The sequence below is a fragment of the Onychostruthus taczanowskii genome, unplaced genomic scaffold, assembly GCF_017590055.1.
Source record: "Onychostruthus taczanowskii isolate IOZ18803 unplaced genomic scaffold, ASM1759005v1 scaffold16, whole genome shotgun sequence".
Classification (NCBI taxonomy): domain Eukaryota; kingdom Metazoa; phylum Chordata; class Aves; order Passeriformes; family Passeridae; genus Onychostruthus; species Onychostruthus taczanowskii.
The window spans coordinates 7007376-7017305 of NW_024498795.1; the positions used below are offsets into that span (position 1 = coordinate 7007376).

The window sequence follows — 9930 nt, forward strand, 5'->3', positions numbered from 1 at the left end:
CTATAGCTATTTTCAGTCATTAACATAAGAACTACCCCACTGAGAACTATGGTTCCTTGAAATGTCCATAAGTGCCTCTATCTCCTAAACCATGTTTTTGAGTTTCCAAGAAAACTGAAGGTAGAGGTGGTGACAAGCAGCTGCTGTATATTTTCTCTAAATTGTTTTGGGGTTCTGAGCTATCACCTTCCTTTCTTTTAATGTTTTGTAAATGGAAATTCATGAGATTTCTCAATCATGTGGAAAGAAAAAGAAAAAGAAAAAGAAAAAGAAAAAGAAAAAGAAAAAGAAAAAGAAAAAGAAAAAGAAAAAGAAAAAGAAAAAGAAAAAGAAAAAAAAAAAAGAAATTCCAACTAGTCTGGCTATGAAGATCCTCATCCATGTCACAGTCAAAAGTCAAATGCCAGAGCACAGAGTTAAATCTGGATCTCCCACATCTATGCCGGAGTTCTGATCACTAAGCAACTATTAAAACAGGAACTTAAAAATAAAATTTTATAAATATATATATAGATACACACATATGTCTTCTTCATGCTGTCCTCCAGGGGTGTGGTTCATGTTAGGTAATGCCATCCCAAACAGAACTAGAAGTCTCAAGGCTCGGAAAGCTCCACAGAGGGAAAATAGTTCCTTGGTTAAGATTTTTATGACACATATTAAAAGAGTTAAGGAAAAAGAGGTATTACACTATAGAAAAACTATGAACTTCAAAATTAATCATCAGAACACTCTTGTTCCTGAATCACACTGATTGACAGAAACATCACAGCAATTACAATATGCTTTATATAACCCCAACAGGTGTGCAAACAGTGTCAAACACCTTGAAACAAAAATACTTTCTTTCAAGTTTCAGCCACACCTTTGAGCACACTCTGAGCGGGCTGTACAGTTGTTACGAAACATTGGACTTCTCACAGTGAATGAGAAGGGTGGAAGATGGAAGAAGCAACAATGAAATTTTTCAAACAAAACATATCTAAATCACGTAAGAAGAATGAGCAACTGTACTAAACTAAGCAGCTACAGAGGAAACAGTTATGTCTGTTATGGCAATTGACTTTCATGTTTGTTTTCAGCTGTTCACTGAACTGTTTGCTAGAACAGTAAAAAGCCATGAAGGTGAAAAAAAAGCAGAAGTGAAACAAACAGAAGTTTCTATGTAGGTAGAGGACAAGGTGAATCCTTTTAGGAAACCTTCACCTCTCCTTGAGATATAAGCTGGTAACACTCTTTTTGTCAGAAACTATGAGAAACTACACTCAGAAACTCTACCCTCAAAATCTATGTGGACGTGGTAACCAAAACTTTAAGATGTGCATATAGCTGACTATTTTTTGGTCACAAACTACTGCATCAGCCATAGCAGCATGACTAAGCATCACCTGCTAAAATAAGGAATTATTTGGCCATAGAGGGGAAAAAAAATACAACCCCTCTGCCACCACCTCTGTATCAAGTACGCCATGAAAAATGCGAAGGTCTGATGATGGGTAGCAACTCATAAACTTTAAGACAGGGCATACAAACTAGTATACAGATTACAGGCATATACACAACTATGTGACCGCATATATCAGGGGTGGAAGTTATTTACTCAATCTAATGTATATTCACCAGAAAAAAAACCACTAGCCACTCAATTTATCTGTAACAATCCATCAAGCAAACCTTAAGTATTAGGTTACTGATCCACTATTTATCCACCTGAAAGTACACAGAAACTCCTACAATATCCTCCTCAATCTTATGTTAGAATCTTATCAGCACAAATAAAACAGTTCTTGCACCTAATGAGTCTACATTTATGTGCTACAGAATTAAAACAAAGGTTCACTGACAAAAGTATTCTATCCACTACATTATTTATAAATGGTCTAAACCATATTTGATTTTAGAGTTCAGGATAAAAGATGTGACAGGATTCAAGATAATAAAGCATGAGCTTTCTGAAAACTTCCCCAAAATAACTGTGCCTTAAAACATTAAAAAAACACAAGCATCAAACAACAAACAAGCAAAAAATCCCCCAAAAATATGTGTGATGGGAAAGAAAATCTGCTCTAAAAAAGGCGTGTGATGCTCTATTTCATTCTCCTAGAAAATGAAGAGCTGAAGTGATAAAAGAGGTAATTAGCTGTTAGTTATTCCAGAGCAAAAACACATTTCTAGTGATTAACAAAAATATGCTGTAAGAGATATTTATAATAGCTTAACAGTGAAGAAGATTAAAAAGACAAAAAAACCAGGGGGGAGCAATAAAAAATCTAATCTACCCCGCAAAAAATCCGACTCTAACCAAAAATTAATTGTTCTAAATCAGGGTCGATTACACATTGGGGGTGGGGAGGTGAAAAACAAACATTCATAAGTGAAATGTTGAGTTTACACCATTTCGCAGAAAAAAGTTAAAGATTCATTAACATCATTACATTTAATCATATGTGTAAAGACAATCAACTATTGCTATGTAAAGCTGTCAGAAGACATATCTGAGCCTTGAATACATTATTAAAAACAAACATGTTGAAAACTAAGATAATAAAAAATAAGAAAACATGAGTAATTATAAATTCACTCCTGTTTTCCACAAGTAATTCAGCTGCCTTTTAGACTTCAGAGTACTTTTTTTACATCTTCTTTTCTAGCAACATTCATCTCTTCCACACTTCCAGCAAATGCTATACCTTCTTTCCCATCTTTCCACTCCGGAAAACACAAAGTCTAACCTGTTTTCAGAACTCCTTCCTGCTAATATTGCCACGGTTTTGTCCGAACAACTCTGTTTGCTACTTTTTTTTTTCTCCTACCATTGCTCCTTATGTGGCAAAGGGTCGCTGTTGAGTCAGACACTGCTGGCTGAGACACTTCTTTCCTATTCTCTGCAGATACTGAGCATGGGTATATATCAGAGGCATAAATACACCTTAATTTTTACTGTTATTACTCTCAGAAATCTGGGCATAAAAATGTCTTTCCATCATTTTTAAAGCATATGTGGCACATTACCCTCTGTACCTCCTCACAGCATTCATGGACATGAAAACCAACACAACACCTCCTTATGCCAAAAGGAAACAGAATTCCACTGACAGCAACATCATCTCCATAGATAACTATTCTGAATGGATTAGAAAGGTTCTTAATAAGTTGTGAGGTGACATGTACTCCCTCAAAACTTAAAGGTTATATCTTAACCATCTTGATTGATTCTTAAAGAAAATATTATCAGATCTCTGCAGCAATAATTCTTGCATTTAAAACACTAGGAAAGTACTGATAATTTCTCTGTAGTTTCATGTATTTTATTATGTATTTTTGTTATATTAGAGCATTCATTTGTCTTTCTCTTGAATACTAACACTGACACTGAAATCAGCCTTTTTACATGTAATTAAAAGTTCATTTGTATTGTAATCAAACTGATGCAAACAAGCCACCAATGGATTAAAATTCTCTAGGTCACAAAAATGCATCATCTGTTTTCACATCTCCCCACCTCCAAATACACCTACATTCTCACAATGCCTAGCTTACAGCCCTTTCTCTTTCTATGCTTAGAAAAATGGATTTAGAGATGCAGCTACACCTAGTGATCAGCAGCAGATCACAGCAGGCAAAACTCTGGAAGACATGACAAAGTGATTCAGAAAGAAGTATCTGAATCCATTTGGGTGAACAGACTGACACAGGAAAATTTATTGCTACTTTTTTTTTTGTTTCTAAATATATGACCATATGCTCCAAATTGGTTTCAGTGTCTCAAAATCATGTTTTAACACATAACATTACACATCAGAAACAAGAGAACTGGAAGTTATCAACAAAATCAAATGAAATTAAATGAAATAAGGAGAAGATTCTCAATTTTTCCTAAAGAAAATGAGCAGATAATTCTGTTGCATTCACACATTAACAGTTTGTTCCTGGGAAAATTTTCAAAACTACTCCTTCTTTCTACAAGAGTCATAATTGTGAGCTGAAAGGTTCTTAATTGCATGTCATTTCCTGGGGAAACATCTTCAGAATTTAGTGACATAACACAGAAATAAGTGTTTGACAGTGATACTGACAAGCTTTGAGCACTGGAGACATCCCTCTCAAAAAGCCCTTCCTTTAGCATGAAGTTGCAACACGTGAAATACAGGATCAGCTCACAGATCCTGACCCCACAACATCACTGGACTTTGTTCCATCAAGTCTACGCTTATTATCTTCCTCCCAGCTGAATCCAACGATGCCCACTCAAGGGCTTGTCTCAGCAGGAATGTGTAGAACTGGCCTTGCCACCAGCAACTCTCCTGGCTGACACTTTTGCTGACCGTGGCAGGGTGTGGGTGAACGCACACGAGGAATAAAGCATCCCCACGTCTCCAGGTCAGACTCAAGGAACATTAGCAAGGTGGGGTTCAGAAGCTTGCTCGCTCGACCCTAAAATGTTTTGTGATTTTCCTAGGGATTAGGTCTCTTTAGCTGCCAATCTAGCAATTTCTGTGAGCACTGAAGATATTATTATTTCATATATTATATGTGCTTATATTGTTTCAGGACACTGTGATTTGTTTTCCTCATGAATTCTGACAACTGCTAAATCATGAGACCAAATGAACACCGTAACATTTTTTTCACCCAGCGTTATTACATCCTGGCAATATTTTGTAAGATGCATTTTTAACTTCTGATGATGTTTTATTACTATCTTTTGAAAACAAAATAGCTAAATAAAATAAATTAAAAAAAAAAAAAAAAGAACATACCCACCACACAATTTTTTTTTATGAACTGTGCCACTTCCAAAGCCCTGACTCATTTTTACCTGAAGCATTCTAAAGCACATCCCAGTTCACATGGGAACACAAACTTTACTTCATTTGTTATAACTGCAAAAAGTTAAAAAAAAACCCAAAAGAACCCTAAAAAAATGGCATCACAATTAGAAGCAGATTTTTCAAAATGCTTCCATTAATTTGATGGAGTATTTTAAATAAGAATAATCTTAGATGTAAAACAGAAATCAAGTTATTCACCTGTTCACCTAACAGCTGTAATAGCAGCAGCAAAAATCTCTGAACAGCAGGAAGTTTGGTTTGAGAACCTTCCCCCACTCTCACTGTTTAGTGAGGTCAAGTCCATGCTATGACCTGTAGCTGGAATAGTTTTGTAGACAAGCTGACAAACTGCATCAGCCCCTAATAAAGCTGCATCTTCACTGGCATATGTTACTTCCCTTAGAAGGTGCAGGAACACAGACTTGATGGATGTGTGGAGAGAAAGAAAAACAGGTGGAATAAACAATGCAAACAAAAGCCGAATTTGCTAAAGTGAGATATAGCTACACTTGCAGTTCTTTGTTGCTAAAGTGATCAGAATACCTAATACAGACTTTCAAACAGAGATCCTGAATACTCTGAGAAATCTCTTTAAACACAGCTAATTATATCAGAAACTTCTTATTTTCTAAGCATTGCCAGGAGGTTCATTTCAGCTAGGATAGGGCCTATGAAGACTTAACCTATATTCTTTCTTTTCTCTGCAGTCACCAAACATCAACATGATCACCGTAAGTTTCAACTTCAGCATGTCAAACTTCTTCCTTACATCACTTTTCTGGAAAATGTGATCCTTCTTTTTAAAGTGCCTACACCCAAAAATGAAGAGATGAGTCGAAGGCACAACATCTATTCAGAATGTAAGGTGTTGTATTTTTTATCCATGAAATAGCTTGAGAATTATTATTCTTTATGTAAAACCTTTACTACTCACTATGAAAAATAATTTTCAAGTGTTGTATAGCACTTTTCTTCTTTTTCTTCTATTCATAATTGCCACTAGTGTTCATTTCAAAAGGGACTCCCACAAGTATTTTTAATCAGTCTGTCCATCCCTCTCACTGCAATAGGGCTTCTTCTCAGAGAAAAACTAAAACTTTTTAAACCAGTGCTATAAAAAGAGCATTGATATACAACCTCGGTGCTTTTCACAGCAAAAGAGAATATAACAGACTAATAATAGCCCTCCCTCTGTAAGAGTCAGGCTGTAACCAAGAAACACCAATTTCAGAATTCAGGCTGTGTGCATATTTACATCTACCTGCATATGAATGCCTTCATAAAAACACAGTTTCCAAGTTCTATTTCACATTTTCTTGCTTTCAATTTCAGGTCCCCATTTTTGTATTTGACAGATCTCATCCCATACAGACTCTTAATTTTATGGAGATCAAATATTTAAGTTTACAATGTCTGTTCTAACTTCCTGTATCTCTGTGTTTGACCTAAATCCCCTTACAGGAGTGAATTGCTTTCTCTAGCCTGAATAATCTACCAAGCAGGTGGATGAAGGAACATGGTGGAGACAAGTGGCATTTTCTATGACTGAACACCACTTTTCAGGAACTTTAGTAATATTAACATTGTCTTCACATGAGACCAACTTAATAACATTTTTTTAAAACTACAAACAAAATCAGCTAAATTAGGTGTGCTAGAGTTTCTCAGAAAGAATCTAAAAAATAGTTAAAAATCCCAAACCCAAAACTAACCTTGCAGAAAGAGTCCAGCTACTTTTAAAAACTTAGGGTAAGTAGCACTGCCCATTTAAGACAATGTTTTCAGTGACATCTCTTGAATTCAAATTCTTGAGATCATTTACTTCTTGCACTGATGAATTCAGAATTTCAAAATCTTTAGTTAAGGACTCAGAGAAAATCTCATTGTTATTAACTGCTAAGCTGCTTTCAAAAGATTACTTGAAAGCTCCCAGGCCTTAAAAAGCCAAGATCTGATCTTTCAGTAAGATTATTTTCTAAATAAGAAACTCAAATAAGACAATTGCTGAAGACCACATTAAAACTAATCTTTGTGAAACAAATCAGTCAGTTTAAAAAAGAGTACGAAATAAAAATGGAACTATAAATGCCACAGGCACTTAATTCACACACTGCTATTCTTTGCTTAGAACATGTGTTGGAGTTGGGTTTGTTTCTTTTTTCTTTGTTTGTTTTAAAACTTTTCATAGGTTAGTCATATTACTCCCTTCTGCAATAAGGGACAGCTATTACAAAAGATAACTACCCAACTCAAGGATGCAATTTAATTTACATGACGCTAATGCATCAAGGTTTTAACAAAAGAAACAGCATTTTTTCCGCCAAGCAAAAATGATACCCAGACACAAGCTTCATATGGTAAAGTACAAAAGAGGAAATTTCATCAATTTTGTTCCAAGTGCCGAGAATCAACACTAAAAAGAAAAAATTCTGTACATGCATCTTCAAATAATCTTTACCTTCAATACTTAACACACATGGGGAGAAAACTGGTCAGATTCTGCATCCCTTGCCATCTCAATGAAATGTGTGAATAGAAACCTCTGTTACTGAGTACTTCAGATGGTGTGGAATTGCACCCTTGGAATAACTGTATGCACAAGTCACTGGTGAATTGTTTGTGGTTTATAGCACTGCTCTCTCCACAGCATGTCAGGTAAATGAATACAACAGATATAAACCAAACAGTAATGTGGGATTATTCTTCAGCAACACGAGCAGCACTTCAATGCTGATCCCAGTACAGTATCAGCACATCGCATGCACAAGCCACTTAAATATCCAGAAGACTCGCCCCAGCTTAACTTTAAACAAAAAGCTAGACAGTTCACACAGGTCAGCAGTGAGTTACAGATTTATCTTAATAAACCAAGTGCTCCTATTGAAGTCTGGACACTAGACTTCCAACATTAATGAGTTGTAGAGCTAATATAACTGAATCCAGTTTCATAATTCGCTGCAGAGCATATCCTCCTTCTAACAGGAATTTGGAAAGTATTTCATCATTGCTCCATATCACCTTGGAACACAACGTTTTTCTACTCTGAGATCTTCTGTCTCATTTTTACTGTAGAGTAAAAATGCTCTCAAGAAGCTAGGGGAAATGCAGCTACGTATACAAGAGGTCCCTGGAACCACACATAAAACCAGAATTTATTTTTTTTTTAAAGAAGTTCTATACCAGACCACCAACTCCCAGACAAAAAACTTAGTTTAGCTACAGTGCTCCATAGATGCAACACATAATGTGCAAAATATAAACTATTCTGCAGCCTGAGCAACAAGGAGTCAGAAGGATTGCTTCCCACCAGATCAAAGCACACTTCGCACGAACGGAGGACCAGATGTCTTCAATTTAACGTGCTTTCAGTTGCACTAACTTCATGTTAGGAACAAAACACACCAAAAAGAATTCTGAAGTTACTCTTTGCAGTGGAGCACACAGAACGATTTCACAATCCAAATTTCTGTCTAAAATTACGGGTTTCTCCAACACATAAATAAGATAGGGGTGCAGACAAGGGACTCGAGACCAAAATAACCATCTGCAGGTCTGGGGCTTCGGGGCACAGAGGAACGCCGCCGCTGACGGGGCACTTCGCGGGGAGAATTCACTCGGCTGTCAATGCCGGCACGCATCAGACTTGGGCAGTTTCTGCCCTGCCTTCCCAGGTGCCGCTCTGGGGGCTGCAGAGAGCGCTTTCCCCCGGCTCAGTCTGTATCTCACAGCCGCACCTCCGGGCAGCGCCGAGGGCGGGGAGCGGCGGGGGCCAGCGCCCAGGCACCGGCGGGCGGGCAGAGCCGCGGGGCCCCGCCGGCCCCTCCGGGGAGCACCGCAAGCCCTCCTTCCCCCGCTGCCGGCCGCGGCGCCGGGCGGAGCGCCGGGGACCGGCTCACCTCGCCCCTCCGCCTCCCGTGCCGGGGCAGAGGGAAACTTTCGGGAAGTCAGGGGCGGAAAAACGCCGGAGCGAGCCCGAGTCCCGCCCGTCCCTCCAGCCCTGCCCTAGGGCTGCCCGAGCCCCACCAGCCTCTCGACCTTCCATCGGGGCTCAGGGGCGCCAGCGGAGCGGCATCCCGGCACCGCTGCCTCCTCGGGACACTTTATCCACCCCATCGACGCAGCGGTTCCCAAGTGACAGACCCGTCAGGGGGATGGGAACAAAAAAGAAAAAAAAAAAAAAAGATACAGAAAAAAAAAATAAACCAAACCAAAAACCCAAACTAAACCCCCACCGCCTCCGATGGCTGCGCTCCCCCCTGCCCCTCAGCCGCCTGGCCCCCGGGAAGGCTGCCCGGCCCCGGGCTGGCGAGCCGACTCCTTACCTGTGAACGTCTGCGCTCCCGCTGCCAGCAAAAGTCCGGCCAAAGTAACCAGGCAAGTTCCAACTTTCCCCATATTTCCAGCCCTTCCTGCTCCGAATCCAGCAAAGTGCCAAAGTGTTTGCCAAAGTAGGAGGCGCCCCTCTCGCCCCCCTCCAGTCCGGTGGGGCAGGCGAGGAGGGGGCAGCCGGAGTCCTGCACTTGGCGCCCCGCGGGCTCTTCTTCCCTCCTCGCCCTCTCTCCACTCTTAAGGGCAGCGAAGAGGGTGCGAAGTGGCCGGCAGCCGCCCACCCGTCTGCCTTCCTCCGGCCGCGCCGCTGCCCCGGGGGCCGTGCGGGCGCCGCTCGCCTCCCCCGGTGCCCGGGGGGGGCACCCTTAATCGCGGAGCCTCCTCGGCGGGCGCCGCCGCTAGTCCCGGCTCAGCTCGGCTCCCTGACTGACTCGCGGTCCCCCCCGGCGGGCGGGCGGGCTGAAGGGAGCGGGGAAAGTCACGCCCAGCCGCCGGCGCCGCCGCTCTCCCCCGCTAGAGGGCGAGGCGGCCGGGCCCCGCTGCCGACAGCAGCTCGGGGGCGGCTGCCGCCTGCGGGGGCGAAGCCCTTGGTTCTCTTTCCCGCCCCGCTGCCCCGAGCGCGACTCGGCTGAGGAGATGCTGGCTCCGTGCCGGGCAGGACGATGTCAAAGTTCGCGGACAGCGCGGGGGGAAGAGAAGAAGGAACGAAAAAAAAAAAAAAAATCTCAGCCAGGCGTCTCGGTAACTTTGCCGCGGGCCGGCCCCGGCC

General features: G+C 41.2%; 1 protein-coding gene across 8 annotated transcripts in view; it reads right to left on the minus strand.

Moving 5' to 3' along the window:
• Nucleotides 1-9591, minus strand: part of PTPRM (protein tyrosine phosphatase receptor type M) — a 440735-nt gene extending 431144 nt beyond the window's left edge. For 7 of the 8 annotated variants that reach the window (XM_041399233.1, XM_041399232.1, XM_041399230.1 and 4 more), the window contains exon 1: nt 9155-9591. In XM_041399233.1, coding sequence (XP_041255167.1) covers nt 9155-9227 — 73 coding nt within the window. In that variant the 5' untranslated portion in view covers nt 9228-9591. The remainder of the gene's footprint in view (nt 1-9154) is intronic. The other variant, XM_041399235.1, reaches the window with a different exon arrangement.
• Nucleotides 9592-9930: the final 339 nt, after the last annotated feature.